Here is a 27637-nt window from a genome sequence, read left to right as displayed (position 1 = left end):
AAACTAATTGATTGACAAATTCATATTTATGGAAAAAGTTGTAAAATGTATCTTTTATGGTTGAAATTGACCGAAATAAAGGTTTGAAATGAAATAAGCAAAAGGCATCGTCGTTTAGAATGCCAATAGCTCAAACTCGTGTAATTGCAAGACCTATTGCATTGCAAATGCTTGTTTTGTTTTCTTTTCCTTTTTGAAGAGGTTTAGGTATCAGCCAAGTATTTCTTCATTGCTCATGTTTGCCAAGCCAGGTTGGAATTATGAAGAGGTTTAAAATCTGTCGGTGGGTCATAGATATGACTTCTGTTTTTGCTTGGGGATCTCGCAAAAATTAGCAGTCCTGATAGGTGGTTGGTGTCACATTTGGGCAATGATCATGTTTGGTTGAGTCCTGTTACAGTATGGTGTTCCTGAAAGTAGAAATTATCGGCTTCACAATTGGAATTCTCTATGATGCACTTTTTAGTCATGTCTCTGGTATGGAAAATCACGCTTATTCTGATTGCGACTGGTGTAGTTCTGTGGTGGGAAAAGGGGCACAAGTGGGTGGTAAAGGAGCAAATATTTGAGCTAAATAGCAATCCTGAGAATTTAACAAGATTTAAGAGTCCCAATAACCGACATCTCAAAGCTGTCCATGATGAGCTCAGTTGCAGTGCAAATGTAAAATGTAGTGGAGGTTCTGTTATACCCAAGAAGGCCTTCCTTCCAATTATTTCATGTCAGCGAGTGAGAAGAGCCCCAGAAATAAACTGAATCTTTACAGTGATACAACCATCAATCCTTTGCACATGCTCAGTGTGCTTGTCTCAATAAAGAGAGAGCAACAACAGATTGAACCAATCCATGCTTAAGACTGACCGAACAACTGAGCAGCAAGAGTGAGGGTGATTGTGACAATAGATCACAAATAATGCAAGTATATAAAGGATCATGGGACCAACTAATTAAGAGACTAATTGGTGGATAAAGCCAAAAGACAAGATTTGTTGCATCAGTTCCATATTGCTAACACAGGTGTTGGCATAGAGCTCATGCAGTTTAATTGTACCTCAGAGTGTACCATCCCCTTTCATAGCGCTTCTGCTCATGCAAAATTCAAGTGTGCACTTGAAACTCATGGAAGAGATTGGGAGCAATAATTGTGACATGTGCAGTATCTAAAAGTGTGGCCTGATTGGACAGTTCGATTGCACAGCTCTTTTTGTTTTCTTGATATGACAGCTAATGTTCCAAGACCTGAAAGTCTCATCGATTTGCTTGACACAAAGTAAATATTAAATTTAAAGACTCCGCTCATTGTTAATTTGGCCCTTTGCAGTGTCGTTATTGTCTTGGAGAAATAATTGCCCAGCAATGTTACTGTTAAAAGTAAAGTTACGTTCTGAAACTGTTTAGTGCTTAGAATGCAACATGTTAGCTAAATAAGAACACGATTTAACTTCACTTTAAGCAGTTTTGTCCAGTTTAACAATATAAATGTAACTTTTACGATTTCAGGGTGTTTTATTGTATGGACCCCCCGGAACAGGAAAAACTCTTCTTGCACGAGCAGTGGCTCATCACACGGACTGCACCTTTATCAGAGTTTCTGGGTCCGAACTGGTGCAGAAATTCATTGGCGAAGGTAGGCTTTGAAAGAAATGTCTGGGACCCAAAAAGCATAGTTTTAGAATGCTGTTAGGGCATTAATATTGAAAAAACACACTTCTGAGTGTCATTGTTTGCAAGTTCCTACTATTAACTGTCTGCAGAATTAGCCAGCATTCATCTTCACCTGTCAGATAAGTTCCCAGTGTGAAAAAATATCTCCAGCTAAAAGTGAACATTATGTAGGGTTTTTTTCCACACCATTTTTATATAATTTGAAATTCTCAAATTGTAAATTTATTTTAAAAAGTTGTGAAAATCATGAAGCGAAGTCCAACACTTTTGGGCACATATACACCTAAGTCCTAAACTCTGTTCATTTCCTACTTTGTGGTAAAGGACAAAATCCTTAAGTACTAAGAATTAAAGAGTTCCATTGTTCAGGTCATGATCTCCACATCTTTAGAAAAATATTCTATTTTAATATCTCTTCTTGTGAGTTGAATAATCCTATGTTTCTTATTGTTTTTGATGAAATCGAAATCTCAGCTATAAGGCACCCATTTTTCTTGCTTACTGGTGTTTAGAACATTATATATTTTCTTCATTTCCTTTTTTTCCTCGCTTCCTTCAGATAGCAAATGTTCAGTGACGCATCCAATAGGTCTGTCTTGTTTAAGGTGTTTGTGTTCATTGTTTAAAGTGTGTGTATGAGTGTTGAATAATTCTCACACGCATTTTGTAACAGTTATGCCAAACCTAGTTAGCTCAGTCCCATAATTTCAATGTATGTATTGAAGTCTTGTAGTTTTCAGTCTCATTTCTCTTTTTCTTTTTTTTCTTTTTTAACAATGTGTTCCTATTCCTAGGGGCACGTATGGTGCGTGAACTGTTTGTGATGGCCAGAGAGCATGCTCCTTCGATTATTTTCATGGATGAAATTGACTCCATAGGCTCTTCTCGACTTGAAGGCGGATCTGGTGGGGACAGTGAAGTACAAAGGACAATGCTTGAGCTGCTTAACCAGCTAGATGGATTTGAAGCTACTAAAAATATCAAGGTGTGTTGCATTATGGTTGAATGTTAATGTCACAGTATTCTTAAGACTTGCACAGTGGGTTCTTGGTTGCATTGGAGTACTATCAAACTAAGAGCAGATATGCATTACAGTCTCCAGTTTGTATTAGGAGCTAGTGTCCCATCAGTCTCTGATAAGAGGTGCCTTCATGCTTTATTTCAACTCTTAAAGACCTTCCAGTGTATAAAAGTCACCCAATGAAGTTCATACGTGCAAGATTTTCTATTGTAATTATACAATCATGGAAGACTGCCGCGTTCTAGAAGAGTGAATAACTCCATGTGTATATGAGTTAAGAAGCCGTTCATCCAAATCCACGGATAGTTGAGTTTGGGGAGGAGGTGGGAAACTGAAGATTCTTAACCTGAAGAATCGAATTAAAGTTGGATTGGGAACTCACTATTTTTACTCACCAGTGGTGCTGTGAACAAATGGTTAATCCTACTTCCACGCAGCTCCACCGAATATTTAACATTTACAGAATCGTAAAGGTGTGTGGTCAGTTTGTAATGAGGTGATATTTTTGATTAATCAAAGAAAGAGAAGTTGTTGTTTGTCATCTCAGTTCAAACTGACCAACCATGACTTAATCTTTCGGTGATGTATAAAAATTCTAATTAACTGATGTAGAGGGTAAATAACTATTTGGAGATGAAGTACAGTAATAAGAGTAATAAGATCCTAGTATTTTGTGTTAATATATTTTTGCCATTCATCTTCTACCCTATTATTCCTAAAAGCAGTTAAATCTAGAATGATGTCACAATTTGCGCACCCAAATTTGCTCCTATTATATATTAAACTTAAATATTAGTGTAAATTAAGATTCTTTGTGTGAAAAAGTACAGCCTATTGCCTTCCAAATTAGACTAGATAATTTGAATCCGCTGCGGCTTACAAAGTGCACATAATTGATTGATCATCATTAAGTTATACTACCTATATATAAAATTCGAAACTTTTTACATCTTGGTCTCAAGCATTCAGGCTTGTGGTAACTCATCATACCTAGGTCAAATAAAATTGTGATTTCAGAGAAAGAATTGCTGTTGTTTATCAGAAGGGTTATAAAGTTATTTCTAAACAATTCAAAGTCCATCATTCCACAGTGAGACAGATCATTTACAAATTCGGAAATTTTAAGATGGTTGCCCATAATCAAGATTTGGGCCGAGGGTTGCATACCGGAGAATTTATCACAAGCGCAGACTATATGAGAGATCCTGGAGAGTGCAAACATTCTGCCAATTCTGACACCGAGAGTTCATAATTCTGTTAGGAAAATACTCTATGTATGCCTGAAAGGGTAGCCAAGAGGAAACACTTTCTCTCCAAAAAGAACTCTGCTGCACCACTCAGGTTTGGAAAATGGCACCTAACGTAATCCAAAGACTACTGAAAAGAACATTGCATATCACCTCAATAACTTCATACCAGCCTTTAAGAGGTTATGGAGGAGGGCTGAAGATTTGAACTTGTTTACAGCCGCAAGACCTGGACACCTTTCAAACATTGAGTCCTCCATGAGATTCTCTCTACACACGTGCCTTCTAGAGGAAAATGCAAGGATATCTGCTCACCAGCTAAAGCTTAGATGAAAGTGGTTAATTTAGCTGGATCGTGATCCAAAATGCACCAAGAAATCGGTCACTGAAAATGGGATTTTGGAACAGTCAAGTCAGTCTGTAGAGGGGCCTTAGGCGAGCTGTGCATAAACTGATGCTTTAAACATGACCAGGTTTAACCAGTGTTATAAGGAGGACTGAGTTAGGCTTCCATCTATAAAGTGTGAGACTGAAACATTTACAAGAAAAGTTGTTTCTGATAAGGGGGGGTACCACCCTTTACTGAATCATGGAGTGCACTGTTTCACTCGACTACTGAATGTTGGCAGAACTTTTTTCTTTCTTAATAATGAAAAAATTGCATTTGTTTTGTTACTTGCCACACGTCACATTGATTTGTCTGCTGTTACGATTTGGTGAGGACCGGAGGAAGGCCAGGTGTGTTTTAATATGTAACACTGTAGAGCTTTAAGAGGGAGTGCATTTTGATATCGCATAAAAATGAGAAACAAGGGGCATTTCTCTTGCAGATTATTTTGAAAATTGTATGATAGACCATATTTAATTAATTCAACCTTCAGTCATTATTTCCTGAAACGGATGTCTGCGGTGGTTGGGGGATGCGAATATTGCAGACTTTCAGATTTGGCCTAGAGACCACTTTAGTTGTCCTGCGAGCTTCATGTTTCCCAAAAACATATTTGAAACAGACATGCAGACCTTTTGTCCAATTGTCATTCACATTTTGCTTTGGCCAACCATATCGTACAGTATGAGTCAGCACACTTCATCCACTATTTGTCTTGCACTGGTCACATATGCACAGCCTCCTGCAAAGGACTGGTGTGCCTGAGCTTCTGGGGCAGTTCTTCATATTTTTTATATTATTGGCAATGTTTTGTGCATAAAGCAAACACAAGGAGATGATGGACGTAGCGCTGAAACCTTTCAGACACTCACCCCCAGTCACAGATCTGGGTTGAATACATCGTTCTTTAGATCACTTCGCCACCCCAGTTCAGACTCAGCTATCTGCAAATCAGTCTTGGCCCTGTGCCTCATGGGAGCAGTCCAGCCTGAACTGCCAAGCCATGTCTTCCATGGACCATAATCAAGCATCCTGGAACCGGTTTCGGGCTAACAGCCCTCCTCAGCCAGGCTAGCTTGAATCCAGTGGCAAATTGAACAAGGGACCCACGTCTGGGCGTACCCTGCCAACTTAGGGCGAACAAAGCAAACACAAGGAGATGATGGACGGAGCGCTGAAACCTTGCAAGCATCTGGTCCCAGGATGCTTTTTTCTGGTCCAGGGAAGACATGACTTGGCAGTTCGGGCTGGACTGTTCCCATGAGGCACAGGGTCAAGGCTGATTTGCTTATGCTGTGTCTGAACTAGGGTGGCGACGTTAGCAAAAGAACGATGATGTATTCAACCCAGATCTGTGACTGGGGGTGAGTGTCTGAAAGGTTTCAGCGCTCCGTCCTTGTGTTTGCATTGTTTTGTGTATTACATGTTAGCAAAAAAATTAACATGACATGCTTTCCAGTTCCAGACCGGTTGGATTTGCCAATGCTTGTTGTTTTAATTATTCCTTCCATACATTTTTTTGTTTTTGTTTACTGTAAATGGTAAACCTGAAACATCTACAGGTTACATGTGTTCCAAAAGAATATGCTTTATAACCATCATCCCTCCTCAAGGTACCTCTATTTGTTCACATTTTTCCAGCCTATTTGTAGTCTAGTCTATACAATAACTAAATATTATGCAAAATATTATCCAGCTTGACTGTTCAGGAAACCGATGAATTTGTGTTCAATTGAAACGTTATGTTCGAGGCATATGAGCTGCAGATTGTACACTTAGCATAGATCGCCATCTGGTGTTGGGCCCGGATGTTTGCAGTTTGTTTTTCTTCTTGGACAGTCTTTGGAAGTCACGAGTTTGGTGACTCCTCCTTCGGTCCGTACTGCGCATGGGCTTCGGCTCCATCCTCAGATTGTTTTTTTCCGCCATCGGGCTCGGATGTGATACTTCGTGCTCCGGCTTCGAACTTCTACGGTTCCAGCCTCGACGGAAAATCCTCGATTCTTCGAGTTCCTTCATCATCTTCATCTCTCGAAGCGGCACTTTCTCCATCCCGTTCATCGACACCGGCCTTCGGGCCCTCCGCGACTCCGGTCCCGGCCGATGGAAAGGACTCCGTTCAAAAAGTGCCCAAAATGTGGGTCTAAATTTCCCCACACCGACCTCCATCAGGTGTGTAACCTTTGCCTCTCTCCGGAACACGAGGCTAGAGACTGCCCCGCCTGCAAGTCTTTTCGATCGAAGAAGACCATCCGAGATCGAAGAGCTCGACGCACCATGGCGCACTCATCCTCCGCAGCTCCACCGGACATCTTCGGAGACGACGCCGAAGCTTCGGGGCAAACACACACCGAGCAGGAGGAAGACGTCGTCAGCGCTTCCGAGGCCGACGACTCCGACGTGGAGGACATTAAACCAGCGCAGCGGGCCGTGAGTAATATGCCCCCTCCTACCCCCACGCCGAAAACCAAAGAGACTCGGGTTACTCCCTCGCCTGCCGGCCTGGGCAAAACCAAAACTTCGATCACCCCACCTTCGGGCCCGGTGTCGAAGCTCCCAAAGTCTTATGGCAGCTCGGGATCGAGCCAGCCGACACCCGGTGCCGAAAAACAGCATCCGGCACCGAAGACTGCAAAATCCAGCTCGACTCCGAAACCACCGGTGCCGAAGCCTGGACACTCGGTGCCGACCAAACACAAACACAAATCTGTCGGCACCGATGCTCCGGCGCCGAAACATCATTCGACGCCGAAACACCCGGAGACCTCAAAAAAGCATGGCGCACACAGACCATCGAAACCCCCGGTTCCGAAATCACCGGTGCCGACAGACGACTCGACACCATTGGCTCTGTTTACACCAGACCCTTTACAAAAGACTTTGTCCAAAGATCCTAAAACTGGGCTTTTGACTTTAACTACCAAGAAAAGACGCCTTGATGCTCCGGCTCCTCCTCCTCCACCCAAAAAGAAGGACTCTGCTACTTCTCCCCTCAGAGTGCCCTCCCCACTACCGCCTCCCCTACCCCCTCCACCTCCTCCACCACCTCCACCTCACAGGTCTCCGCCACCTGTACCTCACTACGATCCGACCCCATCCCCAGATCCGGATGATGGGGATCCGGACAATTACCCGGCGGACGCCCCAATGGATCCCACTCCACCAGGGACCCCAGATCCATGGGAGGATTACAATAACCCTGATATACCCAATGTACCTCAGGACGACTTATACCCATCAAGACCGTCTCCTCCAGAGGACTCCTTAGGGTTTCACCATTTAGTGCAGAGAGCAGCACGCTACCATGGGGTGGACATGCACAGTGAACCAGTAGAAGAAGACTTCCTACTGGATACATTTGATATACAAGACAAATCCACTTCCATTTTACCCATGCTTAAGGGTGTCACCAAGCACGCTACAGAGGTGTTCAAAGACCCTGTCAGAGCCAGAGTACTGAACCCTAGAATAGAGAAGAAGTATAAGGCGGCACCCACAGACCCTGCTTACATCAAGGGCCCTGCTCCCCTAGATTCCCTAGTTGTCTCCACAGCTAGAAAGCGGGCTAACTCCCAATCCTCAGGAGATGCCCCACCGCCAGACAAAGAATCTAAACTTCTGGACGCGTCTGGTAAACGCACCGCCTCCCAAGCTGCAAACATGTGGCGCATTGCAAACACACAAGCACTGCTTGCGCGATATGATAGAGCACACTATGACGAACTAGAGGCTCTTATGCAGCACCTTCCAGAAAAATACAAGCACAAGGCTCATGACCTGATACAGGAGGGTAAACTAATTACAAACACCTCCATTAAGTGTGCCCTCGATGCAGCCGACACTGCTTCTAGGGCCATAAATACCAGTGTCCTGCTTCGTCGCCACGCCTGGCTCAGGATCTCAGGTTTCAAGCCTGAAGTCCAGGCATCCATACTCAATCACCCCTTTGACCAGGAAACACTCTTTGGGCCAAAGGTAGACGAAGCGCTCGAAAAGATGAAGAAAGACACAGACACAGCAAAGTCCATGGGGGCACTCCAAACACAAGCCTCCAAACGTTCCTTTCGACGCTCGTCCTTTCGTGGCACAGGCAGAGGCTCCTCCACCGATAACGCCTCTACCTCCTACAAGTCCCCTCCTCAAAATACCTTTTCAAAGGGCAATCAGAGAGGTGGTTACAGGGGTAACAACAATAAGGGCAGGGGCAAAACCAACAACACCCGTTCTGCCACCCCCCCCGCACAATGACTCCCCTCCGCTCCCCCCAGACCATTCCACTCCGGTCGGGGGCAGACTACAAAACTTTATCCACGTATGGGAGTCCATAACATCGGACAAATGGGTAACCCAAATCATTCGGTCAGGGTACTGTCTCGAACTAACATCTACCCCACCCAATATCCCACCAAGGCACCGTCCAATGTCTCAAGAACATTCCACACTGCTCAAACAAGAGGTACTCTCACTCCTCCAAAAACACGCTATAGAGCAGGTCCCCGTCAATCAACAAAATCTAGGGGTCTACTCCCTATATTTCTTAATACCAAAGAAAGACGGGACCCTCAGACCCATTCTCGACCTCCGGCCTCTAAATGCCTACATACACTCAGACCATTTTCACATGGTCACCCTACAGCAAGTCCTCCCACTCCTCTGCCAGGGAGACTTTCTCACAACCTTGGATCTGAAAGACGCATACTTTCACATTCCAATACACCCCTCTCACAGGAAATACCTCAGGTTCGTGGTGGACGGGCAACATTACCAATTCACGGTTCTCCCCTTCGGGGTCACCACCGCACCGCGGGTGTTTACCAAATGCCTAGCAGTAGTAGCAGCACACCTCAGACGTCAACACATTCACGTCTTCCCTTACCTGGACGACTGGCTGATAAAAGCCGCGTCCTACGACCAATGTGTGCAGCATACAAACAGCACCATCCAACTGCTCCACCAGCTAGGCTTCACGGTGAACTACCAAAAGTCCCACCTCATACCATCTCACACAAAGCAATATCTCGGGGCCACTATAGACACCTCCAAGGGTATTGCCTATCCAAACTCAGCCAGAATCACAAGCATTCAAGCCTTACGCAAAACATTCCTTCCTCAACACTCTCTTCCAGCAAGAGTGTTTATGAAGCTCATAGGAATGATGGCGTCTTGCATCTTCATAGTGCCCCATGCAAGACTCCACATGCGTCCACTTCAAGAGTGCCTAGCACAACAGTGGAACCAGGCCCAGGGTCAGCTGACGGATCTGGTGTTGGTGGACGGCCGCACACATCACTCTCTGCAGTGGTGGAACACCACAAACCTTTCCAAAGGGCGGCCGTTCCTGGACCCGGTTCCTCAGGTGATTCTAACAGCGGACGCATCGCTCTCCGGCTGGGGAGCGCACCTCCTACACCTCACCATGCAAGGTCTATGGACGCCACAGCAAAAATCGCTCCACATCAACCACCTGGAGCTCTTGGCGATCTTTCTAGCCCTAAAATCTTTCCAAAAACAGATTTCGGGCAAAGCAGTCCTCATTCGCACAGACAATATGACTGCGATGTATTATATACAAAAACAGGGGGGGACACACTCTCCCCAGCTCTCCCGCGTAGCCCAGAGCATATGGAGATGGGCAATTCCCCAAAACATCTTTCTCCTGGCACAGCACGTTCCAGGCGTACAAAACACCATGGCAGATCTGCTCAGCAGACAAACACAACAACTACACGAATGGGAACTGCATCCACAAGTTCTTCACCCATTCTTCCAACAGTGGGGGCATCCTCAGATAGACCTCTTCGCCACCCACGAAAACAAAAAATGCCCAAGCTTCGCCGCCAGATACCCACACCCATTGTCCAAGGGCAATGCGATATGGATGAACTGGTCAGGCAGATTTGCATACGCCTTTCCACCTCTCCCACTAATTCCATTAGTGGTCAGGAAGCTACAACAGCACTCCCTCACACTCATTCTGGTAGCTCCGACGTGGGCCAGGCAGCCGTGGTACACCACGCTACTACAACTGTCAGTGGTACCACATCAAAAATTGCATCTATCCCCATGCCTCCTAACCCAGAACCATGGAGAAATCAGGCACCCGGACCCAGCTCAGCTCAACCTGGCGATCTGGCTCCTGAAATCCTAGAATTCGGATACCTTAACCTTCCCCCTGATTGCATGAACATCATCATGGAAGCCAGGCGTCCTACCACTAGAGCATGCTATGCCGCAAAGTGGAAAAGATTCGTAATTTACTGCCGTAACAATACAATCAACCCTCTAGATGCATCCATACAGCACATAATATGCTATCTGCTCCATCTTCACAGGTGTAACCTGGCATATTCATCCATACGCCTACACCTAGCAGCGATCGCTGCCTATCTACAAAACAGGCAGCATTTATCACTCTTCAGAGTGCCCGCTATTAAAGCCTTCATGGAAGGCCTTAAACGAGTAATTCCTCCCAGGGCACCACCCTCCCCTGTATGGAATCTAAATTTGGTTCTTACACGTCTAATGGGTCCGCCCTTCGAACCAATGCACAAATGTGAGCTACAGTTTCTCACCTGGAAAACAGCTTTTCTTGTAGCTATCACTTCCCTTAGAAGGGTTGGTGAAATACAGGCGTTCACCATACAGGAACCCTACATACAAATGCATCACAGCAAGGTCATACTTCGCACAAATCCGAAGTTTCTGCCCAAAGTCATTTCCCCCTTCCACCTCAATCAATCAGTGGAATTACCTGTCTTCTTTTCGCAACCCCAATCTGTTGCAGAAAGGGCCTTACACACGCTTGATGTAAAAAGGGCGTTACTATACTACATACAAAGAACGCAACCCTTCAGGAAGACTAAACAATTGTTCGTTTCCTTCTCTCCACCACATAAAGGCAACCCCATTTCAAAATCAGGGATAGCTAGGTGGATTGTAAAATGCATACAAATTTGCTATCAAAAGGCAAAGAGAACATTATCTGTTCCCCCTAAAGCCCACTCTACAAGAAAGTTAGGGGCTTCTATGGCTTTTCTAGGGAATATACCCTTAGATGACATCTGCAAGGCAGCCACATGGTCTACACCGCACACCTTCACAAAACACTACTGTGTAGATGTGCATTCCAAGCAGCAAGCTAGGGTGGGCCAGGCTGTACTAAAGACACTTTTTCAAACAGCTGCAACGGATACCGGTGGTCGCCGCTAAGGTTGGGTACTGCTATATAATCTATGCTAAGTGTACAATCTGCAGCTCATATGCCTCGAACGGAATATGCTACTTACCAGTATGCATCTGTTCTTGGCATGTAGAGCTTCAGAGTTGTACACGCCCACCCGCCTCCCCGGCTACCTGTATCCGTTCCAGTACATCTTATTTAGATACAACACATGGGTTTCTCACTGTTATTACTACGCTCCATCATTTCCCTGTTGGCGAAAAACAATCTGAGGATGGAGCCGAAGCCCATGCGCAGTACGGACCGAAGGAGGAGTCCCCAAACTCGTGACTTCCAAAGACTGTCCAAGAAGAAAAACAAATTGCAAACATCCGGGCCCAACACCAGATGGCGATCTATGCTAAGTGTACAACTCTGCAGCTCTACATGCCAAGAACAGATGCATACTGGTAAGTAGCATATTCCTTATGTATGTAGCTTGTCTCTTTTAATTAAGCCACATTGATTTATGTTTAGTACTCCATTGATATTTAGCTTGTTAAATTTCAGTTATCTATCCGACTTGTTGTGTTAAATCGTGTGAGCCATTATGTTTATCCTGTCCTCTTCATTTAGGTGTGTCGTGTAAAGACTGACTGCATTTTGAGGCAGTTTGCAAATATGTTTCTCTTTGACTCTGGTCCCTCGATTCAGCGTCATGTGAAAGCAAAAAAAAGGTGAAGCTGCAGGTGATGCAGTAGTGGAGGAATCTTTAAGTTCTGGGAGTGTAAGAGACAAATAGAGATGGCGTATTTCAGGTCTTTCTTTTGACCATGAAAGTGAATATCCTATTTGTTTGAATTTGGTGCTACTTGAAATGTTCCCAACATTTACATAATAAAGTGTTTTTTAAAATAATTGTTCACAGAAATACACTAGTAATATATAAAGAAAGGTTGATCTAGCAAAGTTATATTATTGATAAAGTAGTGTTACCATTTATCTTTTCTTTGCTCCCACCCCCAATGTTTCTTTTGTTCTTGAAATGTTTGTCTGTACCATAGAGAGGGCACATGTGAAGCTAATTAAGCGATGACCATACACCACTTTTGTCTGTTAAGGTGTAATGTCAGAATCATTATAAGATTATATTTCTAAGAGAAACATGCTTACCATGCTCCAGTTCTAACTTACAGCTATCGGTTTAAAGAAAGATAAAAAATACTTTACTATTAGAAAGACCATTAGGCATGCATTAAAGGTCGGTTTTGATAAATTGTCAGTATTAGCTTACCAGAGAAATGCCAAGAGATAACTTCTACATTCACATTATATTGTTGCTGGAATTCCATATTGATCTTTTTTTATTGGCTTGCAGGTGATCATGGCCACTAACAGAATTGATATTTTGGATTCAGCATTGCTGCGGCCAGGGCGAATTGATCGAAAGATTGAGTTCCCACCTCCAAATGAAGAGGTACCTTATTATTTATTAATGTTTATTGCAGATTATTTTGGTTAATGTGAGCAGATGCTGCCTTAGTTTCTCTTGATGTCTTTTTAATCATCAGTAGCAACACATTTCCACAAAGAATGAGCAAAACCGTTTGATATATCAGGCCTGTTATGTGGCATTCTAGTTGAGTAGAGTCTGCTAGTCATATTCTAAGGTTAAGGGGGCCATCCCTGGTACTATATTGGAGTGGCATGGTACCCGGTTATTAAACTGTCATGCTTCTCAAGTACCCAGTCGTCTTGCCTAACTACCATGGTAAAGAAACCTAATGAAGTGTTAATTGTTAGATCTGGAGGAGATACATCTTGCATTGTCTCTCCAAACTCATACACTAAATTAAAATAAGAAGCATACATACATATATAATGACTTTAGTTCAGTCCTCTTCATCCATTTTTTGCAGGTAGTGTCGTTTTCTGCATCGATCCTCCCACAGCCCATTATACAGAGTGAGGTGGTGGATCAGCCTCCTTCATTGGTTTTGTTGCCAGTGTCCTTCACATTTTAGATCAGTCCACAGCATAACTACTCGATATCTGAGTAACCTGCAATATGAGTGGCTGCATTTTGTCACTTTATTTTCAAGTCCATATTGTAAAGTGGCAAACATCATGAATGAGTCTCTAACCACCAATACACACCAGCTTTCCGGGACTCTGTTGTGTGCAGCGGTGAAGCTCGATACAGGAATGCAGCCTTGCAAATGAAGGTTGATTCGAAAAACATTTTTTTTAAACAAAAAAACCCCCCACCTTTGGTACCATATTATAATTATTATGTGGGCTTACGGCTAAACTAAAATGGCCATTACTATTCCACATACTCTTGTGGGAGGAGTGTGTGTCAGGCTTACTTTAAATTACATTGTGCAGAATTTGAGATCTTTCCCCCCAGTATTCTTTAATGGGCTTGAACCCTGTAGGAGAGTGGGATCTACTTCTTATGGTTACCCCCACTTTTTGCTGATGTTTCACTGTTTTTCGACTTTAGTCTGGGGCCCTGCTATCTAGGACCCCAGCCTAGCTGCTTCCCCTCTAAATTGATTCCCTGTACCTTAGGTACACTCCAGATTGGATTCTGGGGTACCCTTATAAGTCCCTAATATAGGGTATACTATGTACCCAGGGCATAGGCACCCCAGAGGCCTACCAGGGGCTGCAGCATGTATTATGCCACTCCTGGGAAGCCTTCCCAAAAGACACCACAGGACTGCTAGCAGCCTGGGTAAGGTGGTGCATGCACCCCTTACTAAGACATAGGTTTACTATATTTTTCCATATCACTGCACATATAAACCTATCAATCACCCCTATGGCAGGCCTTACTAATCCTGAAGGCAGGGTGCTTGGTTTTATGTGAGAGGGTGCCCATGCATGAGCAGAGCCCCTCTGCAGCCTTCGGAATCGATTCTCCGGGGTTGTCTGTGATGCAGCCTGACCATATACTCTTAAGTGCATTATAACCTTCCGGTAAATGCTAACTTTGGGATGGCTGCACAGAAACACGTCATGTTTGGTGTCAAACACCTGGGAATCATATCCCCACACCAGTAACTAGTGTGTGGGAGTATGATCCCACCCTTCTAGAGGGAAAGACCTGACAGCACCGGTATACCCGGTACCAGCTAACAGATCCCTGGCATCACAAAATGGATGCTGCCAGCCACAGACACAAGTCTGGCCTCCTGCTACTGACCGAAACTCCGGCAGGGGAGGTCTGGACAATAGGTTTCCTGTCACAGGGAGGTGTTATCCCCTCCCAGACAGGCTTTAGTGGATTGGGGCTGGGTGGGTGCACTCCAAGATTGCTTTGAAGTCTGCACTGGCGGCACATTTGGTGACCCTGTGCATAGTCCAGCTCAAACCAGTTGCAGGGGCTACCAGACCCTGCTCTGGCGCGAAACTGGGCAAAGGAAATGGATGTAGCCACTCCTCTTTCCTGACCCTCCCATAGGTGGATCCACTGAGTTAGTCCAACCCCTTCCTTGGGTATAAAGAAGGAACCCCTGACTACAGAACTTTAGATATCCCTGGACAAAATGCTGAAACTGAATCCTGGAACTTCAACGATCTACACGATGCTAGATGACTGAAGAATCTCCCTTGGAGTAAAGGAGTTACTCCCCTGCTTGGCAGGCACCAAAGACGCAACAGTCCGGTTTGCACCTCCGAAGCTCCTGAGGACTCCGAAGAATTTTGCAACACAGGAGGTGGGTTCCCGTGGTCTCTGAGGTCGATCTGTGCGCTCAGCAACTCTGAGACCGTGCAACCCAAACCCCTGGACACCGCGACGATTTGCAGAAGCATCGGCTTTGAGGCGACCTCTGCAGCTGAGCTTTGGGTAGCCCTGACCCCGAGCAGCATTTGCACCGAAGATTGCCCACCTACACTCCACGAGTGTTCCGTGAGCTGGCCCTTTGTGTTTTCTCTCGAGGGCCCTTCGCGATCCCTGGTCCGTTGACTGGTGGGTCCCTGTGAAGACAACTCTAACTTTAATTGGGCTTCCCTGGTTGCTCCAGACGTGCCCTGTCTCTCCATCGCTTGGGGAGTCCTCAGGACCTTGCGGGTCCGCACCGAAGCATCTTGCCTCTTCTGCGTGGGTTGCTGTTGCTAAGGCTTGTTGTGTCCAATCCGGGCACTGACGCTGTGGCACTCGACATCCTTCGTGGGACAGCTCGAATCCAGCTCCTGGTCGTCGTCGATGCCTCCTGGTCCTCGTGGCTGAAGAGTCAAGCTTCCCCTCTTCGCACCTGAAGCACCCGACATCGGTGGGCAGTCGTCTATCGAGCCCCTAGTCACTGGCTAGTGACCCAGACGCTGTCCCCTCTACTTTCAGGTTCTTCACATCTTCGATCCAGGCTTGGATCTCTTAGGACACTTCTCCTCTTCCCGGCAGAAACACTTTTCAGCATCTTGCCATTGAACTCGACGAAGACGCCCGACACCATTTGACACGTATGCACACGGCTTCCTTGGGTGGGGTAACACAAGTACTCCGGTGCTCCCGTGGGTGTTGGCCCTAGAACCATCTAAGTCCAAAAGGGTTTGTTCCTAGTCCACCTTAAGTGTCCTTAACCTTTAAAATTCCAACCGCGTCTTTCCCCATAGAAGCTAATGGAGCTCGCGGCTGTGTTCTCACACTGCACACGTCCCCCATGGGTCCCCTGTGTCACTACCTTGGGTAGTTCCTTGGGGTCCCGGCGATGCTCTAGGCCTTGTGTCTAGTCAAGTCGTGGTTCTTATACCACTTTCTCAATATATGTTTTGGTTTGCCCTTGGGGTCTATCGTATATTGTGCTAATTTACTGTGATATTTTAAGTGTAACATATGTGCTTTGACCTCTAGCCTCATAAAGGGACTAGCAGGGTGTGTTTAGTAATAAATATGTATATATATACACACACATACATACCTGGTGTGGTTCTCCTTTCATTAGGTCATTCAAGAGATTATAGACTGGTAAAACAAGCTGCTTTACATTCCTCCAAGACTTAGCCTGAAGGCTGCTCTCCATAGCTACCACTTGGATAGCTTTCAAATAAGGTTCTTTAACCGATCATCTCTAAGGGGTTGTTTGGACTGGTGCAAGGTGCCCACTATCACTAGCGGACAGCATATACCAGGCCAATTTCTCACAAACCCACCCTTTGATGGCTGCCATAATGTCGTTGAACTCTTATTAGAGGAGGCAGCGAGCACCAGGCTCAAACAGTGTCAGATGGTAGGATGGTTTAAGCCGCCAGCCAAGCATCACTCTATGCTGTACAGAAGCATGCAGAGGCACTTGATGTGCATGCTGTGCGGACCCTGAACGAGCTGCAGCTAGGCCTCCTTGTTAGATGTGATGAAATCACTCATACCCTTGGGTATGAGGTGTCAGAGCGGTGTTGTACAATATAGTGGCTGCTAACATGTTAATACTGAGGAACAATATAAAAAGCTGATTTTAAAGGTCTGCTCCCCGGTCTCATTTTGCGTTAAAATTCTCCGACAGTCCCTTGATCATACTAAAATACATTGCAGGCTCCCTCTTATGTTTTCCTTCAATGTCCCACAATCAATTAAATTGTAATGTTCGAGGCATATGAGCTGCAGATCTCATACTTCGCATTAGATCGCCATCTGGTGATGGGCTCTGATGCTTGCACCTTGTTGTTGTCTTGGAAGAAGTCTTTGTAGTCCCGAGATAGGTGACTCCTCCCTTGGACGATAGTGCGCATGGGCATCGACTCCATCCTCAGATTGTTTTTTTGGGCCACATCATACTACACACAAGGATTTTCGATATGCCAGAGTCAAAGGATACAAAATACAACAGACGGAGTGAGTACTACCTTGAACCCGCAGTCCTCTTTCTTTGACCACGAACATCCTCCAATAGGAGTCAATGTGATTAACTTTAAAATCCCTGTGGGCGTTTCCCTGTCACACATAGCTGGCATTGAGGAAGGCAACCAAGCCGAAACGCGTCTGCCAGGTGTCACAGCAGTGGCGAACTTTTAATCAAGCATGATGTGCCAAGATGATGAAAATAAAGCCTCTCAGAATCATACCTGAGCATGTGTCAGCCCGTCTTTGAGTATAAGCGGGATTGGTGGAGTATTTGTCAAGCGGTCGGCGCTTGAGTACTGGCACGCCTCTTGGTCTGGTGCTCCGCGAATGCCGACAACTTTCTGGTGTGAGCGTAAGAAGATACGCATCGCGGCGCCCCCCCAGCAGCAGCACTAGTGTTGGTACACTGGGGAAAGAGCGGCAGATTTTCTGCTGACAGGAAGATTTGAAAGGCCAAATCACCATCTTCGTGACGCAAAGAGGGAGAATGCAGCCTGACAGCTGACTGAGTCAGAGCATCATCGCATGCTGGGTACGCAGTCACTGAACTATGTCCCCGGATTCAGTATGCACTTTTCCCACGAGCAACATGATTTGGGCCACATCATACTACACACAAGGATTTTCGATATGCCAGAGTCAAAGGATACAAAATACAACAGACGGAGTGAGTACTACCTTGAACCCGCAGTCCTCTTTCTTTGACCACGAACATCCTCCAATAGGAGTCAATGTGATTAACTTTAAAATCCCTGTGGGCGTTTCCCTGTCACACATAGCTGGCATTGAGGAAGGCAACCAAGCCGAAATGCGTCTGCCAGGTGTCACAGCAGTGGCGAACTTTTAATCAAGCATGATGTGCCAAGATGATGAAAATAAAGCCTCTCAGAATCATACCTGAGCATGTGTCAGCCCGTCTTTGAGTATAAGCGGGATTGGTGGAACATATATATATATATCTTACTCGAAGATGAAGTACACGGCACACCTCTTGATGATTTTAAAGTTGTTTATTCAGTTCGTGACTGTCTCCTACGCGTTTCGAACCGTAGTTCCTGATCACGGTAGAGTGTTATTCTAGTCCTTTTTCAATTTCCTCTTAAATACACTATGACTCTTTCTAGTGCATTATGGGTTGGGTAGTTTTTACAAACATATTTTTTGCATTTTTACATTTTTCACAAAACTTTATTGTTTATTGCGCTAATCATTCTCTTATCTGCGTGGCGAGTTTGAGCACCAAAAAACAAAGTAATTTAGATCAGGTTTTTACTTTTGTCGAGTGACCTCCATGTAGTGATGGGAGCGGTCCACTAATAGTAGCGGGCGTGCCAATATTGGTAATTTGTCCAATATATTTTATATGATTACACATGGGGTAAACTTGAACTAAGTGTTCACAGGTTAGAGGGCTGAGTGCCCCTTACTTTGTTTTTGATTACTCACGTCGCCAGTTAGATAGAGAGTGTGCGAGCATCATTGTTATTAATGCAACTGCTGTGTAGATGTTGTTATCTTTCTCAACACAGTCAGGATGTGTACACACAATTCTACTGCAAGCATGTTCTTGAGAGTTCATTGACAGAGCAAATTAGTCGGGTTTTTTGTTTCTTAACTTTCTTTCTTTTTCCAATCAGTTTCAAAGGTGAACATACATCTCCTCATCCCCATTGAGACCCAGCGGTTGTTTCGTCCTGAATCTCATGATCATGCTGGACTCTAGGCTGCGTAGTTTTTGTACTCTGTTCCCTCCACGTTCATTTGTTGGAACTGTTATTAGTCCTGAGTATCTGATGTCTAGCCAAGTTTTGTCCTTATGCATGGTCATGTGTTTCGCGATAGCGTATGTGTTGTCCATGTTTTGTATCGCTCGGATGTGTTCTAATATCCGTTTCTTAAGGGGACAGATCGTGCTCCCTATATATTGTTTTCCACAATAACATTGGAGAATGTATACTACATGTGTGGATTCACATGTGATGGTTTACTTTATTTCAAAGGTTTTGCCCGTTGGGTCACTCAAATTCTTCAGATTTTGCCGATTTAGCATGCCTTGCAGGATGTGCATTTGGTGAACCCCTTAGATCTCATCTGTAGTCAAGTTTCCGGTTTCTTGTTTTCAAAGTGGCTTCTGATCAGGTGGTCATTAAGATTTGGCGCCCTCCTAAATGAGACCAAAGGCCGTTCTCCAATAGAGTTTCCTATGTCTGGATCTTTTTTGAGTACATTCCAGTATTTGGTTATTCTTTTTTGAATTTCATAGCTTTCTTTGCTATAAGTGAGTATAAGCCGTGGTTGATTGTTGTTAGGTTTTATAATACTCTTTTGACTGTCTGGATTGTCATCTGTGTCTGTGCTGTTCTCTTCACTGCTCCTTTGTTCTTTTTTGGGAAGTAATGTGTCCGCTCTTGTTTTTTGTCTTGCTTTCATTTTGCCACGTCTTATGTCTGCATATTTATATCCACGTTGTTTGAAGCGTTCTTTTGTTTCTTCAAATTTCTCTTCCATTTCCTGCTCCTCCGAGCAGTTTCTTTTCATCCGCAGAAGTTCACCGTAAGGTATACTTTTTTTCAGTGCTTGGGGATGAAAGCTTAAACCATGGAGCAGACTGTTTGTTGCTGTTTTTTTGCGGTAGACTGTGGTGTGCAGTTGGTTGTCCTTGACGTATACCTTTGTGTCTAGGAATTCGATTTCTTTCGGGCTTATGTTGTAAGTGAATTTTAAACCTACATCATTCTCATTGAGCTCCTCGAAGAAGTCTTGAAATTGTTTCTCAGTTCCTCTCCACAAAATAAATAAATCGTCAATAAATCGTAGCCAAAGGGCTACGTTTGACATGTGATGGTCGTTTTCCTCTCTCCAAGCTATGTTTTTCTCCCACCACCCCATCATGAGATTCGCATAGCTTGGAGAGAAAGAAACTCCCATAGCGGTACCGCAGCATTGGGCATAGATTTTTTTGTTAAATAAAAAAACATTATTGTACAGGCACAAAGTGATCATTTCAATCAACATCTTGGAATGCTCTAATTCATTCATAGGCCTCTGTTTGAGAAAATATTGGATAGCGTTCAGTCCCTTTTGATGATCAATTGAGGTGTAAAGTGACACCACGTCAATGGTTACCAGTAGGTAGGTTGGTTGCCATTCAGTGTTCATGAGTATTCGCAGAAAGTCCCCAGTGTCCTTTATATAGGAACTCAGAGTTGTTACAAGGGGTGCTAGATAAAAGTCTACATACGTTGATATGTTTTCGTACAGGCTTCCACAACTCGAGATGATAGGACGACCTGGTGGTTTGTTAAGTGTTTTGTGCACCTTTGGGAGGAAATAGATGGTTGGCATGATTGGGTGTTCAACCATTAAGAATCCTTTTTCATTTTCGGTCAACAGACCTTTCTCTTGCCACATATTTAGTTTTCTTTGTAGGTCTGATATTAGTATAGCTGTTGGGTCTTTTACCAGATTTTTGTAGTTTTTAGTTACATTTAGTTGGCGCAGTGCTTCTTCTATGTAGTGCTGTTTGTCAAGCACTACAATGTTTCCGCACTTGTCGGCCGGTTTGATTTCGATTTCATTGTTGTTCTTTAAAGATTGTATGGCCTCTCGTTCTTTTTTGGTTAGATTTTCCCGTTTTTTCTTTGAGGTGACATTCCGCATGGTGTCTATTTCTCCCAATACCAGATCGTAAAAAATGTCAATTTTGTTCCCTGGATGCAGCGCTGGGCAAAACTTGGATTTTTTTCTTGAATGTGGTTGGCATGCGTTTGTTCAGTTGTAGCCCCATTTCCCCCAAGATTTGGGTATCTGTTAGTTGAGAAGCATCAGTCTCATTTGCTAATTCGTAAGCTATTCTCAGGTGTGGTGCATCAGAGATTCTGTAAGTTTCTGGGTTTGCAGGATCAGGCAGTCGGGTTTGATCTGAGTTCGCTTTAGGCGAGTACCTGGCAAAGTATTTTTTTAGTTTTAATTTCCTTACATATTTGTATAAATCTATTTTGGTTTCCAGGGGGTCCTGATGTTTCTCTGGGCAAAATGATAATCCTTTGTTGAGAAGTGTTGTTTCAGATTGAGATAAAGTGTATCTGGATAGGTTGATGACCAGATTTGGGATTGCATAGTTATTGCATCTTATTTCCTCACCACCGCGCGGTTCCTTAGATTGTATCTTCCGCTTGGGCCGCTTGCTTCTTCTTGTTTTCCTTGATCTCTTGAGTGAGAGAATCCCCTTCCCCTTGCCCTGGTTCTCCCTGATCCACGTCCTCTTGGTTTGTCTCTGGGTGTCTGTTGTTCTTGATAGAGCAGTTTCATCTCCTCTAAAAAAGAGAATTTGCGCAGGCCTGTTTGTCTTTGTTCTCCTTCGCCTGGATCTGATTCAGAGCCACTTGTTGTGTAGCCAGCACCTGTGTCTACATTAGGTTGTGTGTCCCATTGTTGTTTGTAAATTTCGAATTTTCTTGCAAATGTGAAGATGGTTCCAAATTCGTAGTCGTCCTCATCTCTACGAAACTTACGTTGTTTCCTCTCCTGTACTTCTTCTTCATGTTTGTCAAGATTGCGATCCATGTCAGCTCGTAGTTTCTTAATTGTCTCACTGTTTTCATTTGATGCTGTGATTTGAGTTTCAAGTTCTGATATTTTCTGTTGTAGTTCATCTACGTCTTTTTTAGCGTATTTGATGATTATATGCATCATGTTTTTGGAACACTCCATGTTGTTCCTGCCCCACTCTTCAAGCATTTCAGATTTCGTGTCCGGGTGGTTTGGGAGAGTGAAAATGCGAAGCCCTCTGGGTACCATGTCGCATTCGATGTATTTTTCCAGAGTGATAATCTCCCAACTTCGTGAGGTTTCCTTACGTAATAATTTTTCAAGCTGCATGAATAATTGTTTGATGGTAGTAATTTGGGGTTGCGATCTTTTGTCCGTTGAGTTCGCGTTTTTCGAAGCCCCTGTGCTTCTTTGAAACATGTTCTGCGCTCTGGATGTTCTCTTGGCAGCCCTTTCCTCCATAATGGCCCCAAAGTACGAGACGCTGTGGGTTCTGTCACCAGTTGTATTCGGTGCAGGCACTGTGTATAGCGCGTTTTGGAAACGTTTTTCTGAGTTTGCACTTTATTCGTCAGGACTTTGAAAAAACACTCGTGATGGTTCTTTGGTGAGTGGGGATAAGCTAGATTCAACCCCAAGTCGTGAACTTTTTTTAAACGATTATCATCAAGAGAGAAACCACCCGGACACGAAATCTGAAATGCTTGAAGAGTGGGGCAGGAACAACATGGAGTGTTCCAAAAACATGATGCATATAATCATCAAATACGCTAAAAAAGACGTAGATGAACTACAACAGAAAATATCAGAACTTGAAACTCAAATCACAGCATCAAATGAAAACAGTGAGACAATTAAGAAACTACGAGCTGACATGGATCGCAATCTTGACAAACATGAAGAAGAAGTACAGGAGAGGAAACAACGTAAGTTTCGTAGAGATGAGGACGACTACGAATTTGGAACCATCTTCACATTTGCAAGAAAATTCGAAATTTACAAACAACAATGGGACACACAACCTAATGTAGACACAGGTGCTGGCTACACAACAAGTGGCTCTGAATCAGATCCAGGCGAAGGAGAACAAAGACAAACAGGCCTGCGCAAATTCTCTTTTTTAGAGGAGATGAAACTGCTCTATCAAGAACAACAGACACCCAGAGACAAACCAAGAGGACGTGGATCAGGGAGAACCAGGGCAAGGGGAAGGGGATTCTCTCACTCAAGAGATCAAGGAAAACAAGAAGAAGCAAGCGGCCCAAGCGGAAGATACAATCTAAGGAACCGCGCGGTGGTGAGGAAATAAGATGCAATAACTATGCAATCCCAAATCTGGTCATCAACCTATCCAGATACACTTTATCTCAATCTGAAACAACACTTCTCAACAAAGGATTATCATTTTGCCCAGAGAAACATCAGGACCCCCTGGAAACCAAAATAGATTTATACAAATATGTAAGGAAATTAAAACTAAAAAAATACTTTGCCAGGTACTCGCCTAAAGCGAACTCAGATCAAACCCGACTGCCTGATCCTGCAAACCCAGAAACTTACAGAATCTCTGATGCACCACACCTGAGAATAGCTTACGAATTAGCAAATGAGACTGATGCTTCTCAACTAACAGATACCCAAATCTTGGGGGAAATGGGGCTACAACTGAACAAACGCATGCCAACCACATTCAAGAAAAAAAATCCAAGTTTTGCCCAGCGCTGCATCCAGGGAACAAAATTGACATTTTTTACGATCTGGTATTGGGAGAAATAGACACCATGCGGAATGTCACCTCAAAGAAAAAACGGGAAAATCTAACCAAAAAAGAACGAGAGGCCATACAATCTTTAAAGAACCACAATGAAATCGAAATCAAACCGGCCGACAAGTGCGGAAACATTGTAGTGCTTGACAAACAGCACTACATAGAAGAAGCACTGCGCCAACTAAATGTAACTAAAAACTACAAAAATCTGGTAAAAGACCCAACAGCTATACTAATATCAGACCTACAAAGAAAACTAAATATGTGGCAAGAGAAATGTCTGTTGACCGAAAATGAAAAAGGATTCTTAATGGTTGAACACCCAATCATGCCAACCATCTATTTCCTCCCAAAGGTGCACAAAACACTTAACAAACCACCAGGTCGTCCTATCATCTCGAGTTGTGGAAGCCTGTACGAAAACATATCAACGTATGTAGACTTTTATCTAGCACCCCTTGTAACAACTCTGAGTTCCTATATAAAGGACACTGGGGACTTTCTGCGAATACTCATGAACACTGAATGGCAACCAACCTACCTACTGGTAACCATTGACGTGGTGTCACTTTACACCTCAATTGATCATCAAAAGGGACTGAACGCTATCCAATATTTTCTCAAACAGAGGCCTATGAATGAATTAGAGCATTCCAAGATGTTGATTGAAATGATCACTTTGTGCCTGTACAATAATGTTTTTTTATTTAACAAAAAAATCTATGCCCAATGCTGCGGTACCGCTATGGGAGTTTCTTTCTCTCCAAGCTATGCGAATCTCATGATGGGGTGGTGGGAGAAAAACATAGCTTGGAGAGAGGAAAACGACCATCACATGTCAAACGTAGCCCTTTGGCTACGATTTATTGACGATTTATTTATTTTGTGGAGAGGAACTGAGAAACAATTTCAAGACTTCTTCGAGGAGCTCAATGAGAATGATGTAGGTTTAAAATTCACTTACAACATAAGCCCGAAAGAAATCGAATTCCTAGACACAAAGGTATACGTCAAGGACAACCAACTGCACACCACAGTCTACCGCAAAAAAACAGCAACAAACAGTCTGCTCCATGGTTTAAGCTTTCATCCCCAAGCACTGAAAAAAAGTATACCTTACGGTGAACTTCTGCGGATGAAAAGAAACTGCTCGGAGGAGCAGGAAATGGAAGAGAAATTTGAAGAAACAAAAGAACGCTTCAAACAACGTGGATATAAATATGCAGACATAAGACGTGGCAAAATGAAAGCAAGACAAAAAACAAGAGCGGACACATTACTTCCCAAAAAAGAACAAAGGAGCAGTGAAGAGAACAGCACAGACACAGATGACAATCCAGACAGTCAAAAGAGTATTATAAAACCTAACAACAATCAACCACGGCTTATACTCACTTATAGCAAAGAAAGCTATGAAATTCAAAAAAGAATAACCAAATACTGGAATGTACTCAAAAAAGATCCAGACATAGGAAACTCTATTGGAGAACGGCCTTTGGTCTCATTTAGGAGGGCGCCAAATCTTAATGACCACCTGATCAGAAGCCACTTTGAAAACAAGAAACCGGAAACTTGACTACAGATGAGATCTAAGGGGTTCACCAAATGCACATCCTGCAAGGCATGCTAAATCGGCAAAATCTGAAGAATTTGAGTGACCCAACGGGCAAAACCTTTGAAATAAAGTAAACCATCACATGTGAATCCACACATGTAGTATACATTCTCCAATGTTATTGTGGAAAACAATATATAGGGAGCACGATCTGTCCCCTTAAGAAACGGATATTAGAACACATCCGAGCGATACAAAACATGGACAACACATACGCTATCGCGAAACACATGACCATGCATAAGGACAAAACTTGGCTAGACATCAGATACTCAGGACTAATAACAGTTCCAACAAATGAACGTGGAGGGAACAGAGTACAAAAACTACGCAGCCTAGAGTCCAGCATGATCATGAGATTCAGGACGAAACAACCGCTGGGTCTCAATGGGGATGAGGAGATGTATGTTCACCTTTGAAACTGATTGGAAAAAGAAAGAAAGTTAAGAAACAAAAAACCCGACTAATTTGCTCTGTCAATGAACTCTCAAGAACATGCTTGCAGTAGAATTGTGTGTACACATCCTGACTGTGTTGAGAAAGATAACAACATCTACACAGCAGTTGCATTAATAACAATGATGCTCGCACACTCTCTATCTAACTGGCGACGTGAGTAATCAAAAACAAAGTAAGGGGCACTCAGCCCTCTAACCTGTGAACACTTAGTTCAAGTTTACCCCATGTGTAATCATATAAAATATATTGGACAAATTACCAATATTGGCACGCCCGCTACTATTAGTGGACCGCTCCCATCACTACATGGAGGTCACTCGACAAAAGTAAAAACCTGATCTAAATTACTTTGTTTTTTGGTGCTCAAACTCGCCACGCAGATAAGAGAATGATTAGCGCAATAAACAATAAAGTTTTGTGAAAAATGTAAAAATGCAAAAAATATGTTTGTAAAAACTACCCAACCCATAATGCACTAGAAAGAGTCATAGTGTATTTAAGAGGAAATTGAAAAAGGACTAGAATAACACTCTACCGTGATCAGGAACTACGGTTCGAAACGCGTAGGAGACAGTCACGAACTGAATAAACAACTTTAAAATCATCAAGAGGTGTGCCGTGTACTTCATCTTCGAGTAAGATATATATATATATGTTCCACCAATCCCGCTTATACTCAAAGACGGGCTGACACATGCTCAGGTATGATTCTGAGAGGCTTTATTTTCATCATCTTGGCACATCATGCTTGATTAAAAGTTCGCCACTGCTGTGACACCTGGCAGACGCATTTCGGCTTGGTTGCCTTCCTCAATGCCAGCTATGTGTGACAGGGAAACGCCCACAGGGATTTTAAAGTTAATCACATTGACTCCTATTGGAGGATGTTCGTGGTCAAAGAAAGAGGACTGCGGGTTCAAGGTAGTACTCACTCCGTCTGTTGTATTTTGTATCCTTTGACTCTGGCATATCGAAAATCCTTGTGTGTAGTATGATGTGGCCCAAATACTGGAATGTACTCAAAAAAGATCCAGACATAGGAAACTCTATTGGAGAACGGCCTTTGGTCTCATTTAGGAGGGCGCCAAATCTTAATGACCACCTGATCAGAAGCCACTTTGAAAACAAGAAACCGGAAACTTGGCTACAGATGAGATCTTAGGGGTTCACCAAATGCACATCCTGCAAGGCATGCTAAATCGGCAAAAATCAGAAGAATTTGAGTGACCCAACGGGCAAAACCTTTGAAATAAAGGAAACCATCACATGTGAATCCACACATGTTTGTAAAAACTACCCAACCCATAATGCACTAGAAAGAGTCATAGTGTATTTAAGAGGAAATTGAAAAAGGACTAGAATAACACTCTACCGTGATCAGGAACTACGGTTCGAAACGCGTAGGAGACAGTCACGAACTGAATAAACAACTTTAAAATCATCAAGAGGTGTGCCGTGTACTTCATCTTCGAGTAAGATTTCGTACGAGACCCTGTCCTGGTCTCGACGCGGGCACCAGCTGGCTAAGGAGCTCCCACTGTCATTTTTGCTCAGTGATATATATATATATAGATATATATATATATATATATATATATATATATATATATATATATATATATATACACACATATATACATGTATACATATATACATATATACATATATACACCTGGTGTGGTTCTCCTTTCATTGGGTCATTCAAGAGATTATAGACTGGTAAAACAAGCTGCTTTACATTCCTCCAAGACTTAGCCTGAAGGCTGCTCTCCATAGCTACCACTTGGATAGCTTTCAAATAAGGTTCTTTAACCGATCATCTCTAAGGGGTTGTTTGGACTGGTGCAAGGTGCCCACTATCACTAGCGGACAGCATATACCAGGCCAATTTCTCACAAACCCACCCTTTGATGGCT

At 43.6% G+C, this 27637-nt stretch overlaps 1 protein-coding gene across 2 annotated transcripts in view; it reads left to right on the top strand.

Moving 5' to 3' along the window:
* PSMC5 (proteasome 26S subunit, ATPase 5) overlaps positions 1–27637 on the top strand; it is a 321232-nt gene that overhangs the window by 185578 nt on the left and 108017 nt on the right. For both annotated transcript variants that reach the window (XM_085647065.1, XM_085647066.1), the window contains 3 exons: positions 1501–1627; positions 2460–2650; positions 12859–12957. In XM_085647065.1, the coding sequence (XP_085503191.1) occupies positions 1501–1627; positions 2460–2650; positions 12859–12957 (417 nt within the window). The remainder of the gene's footprint in view (positions 1–1500; positions 1628–2459; positions 2651–12858; positions 12958–27637) is intronic.

This window comes from Triturus cristatus, chromosome 1_1 (assembly GCF_964204655.1).
Source record: "Triturus cristatus chromosome 1_1, aTriCri1.1, whole genome shotgun sequence".
In the NCBI taxonomy this organism is placed as follows: Eukaryota; Metazoa; Chordata; class Amphibia; order Caudata; family Salamandridae; genus Triturus; species Triturus cristatus.
This window is presented reverse-complemented; position numbering and strand designations above follow the sequence as displayed.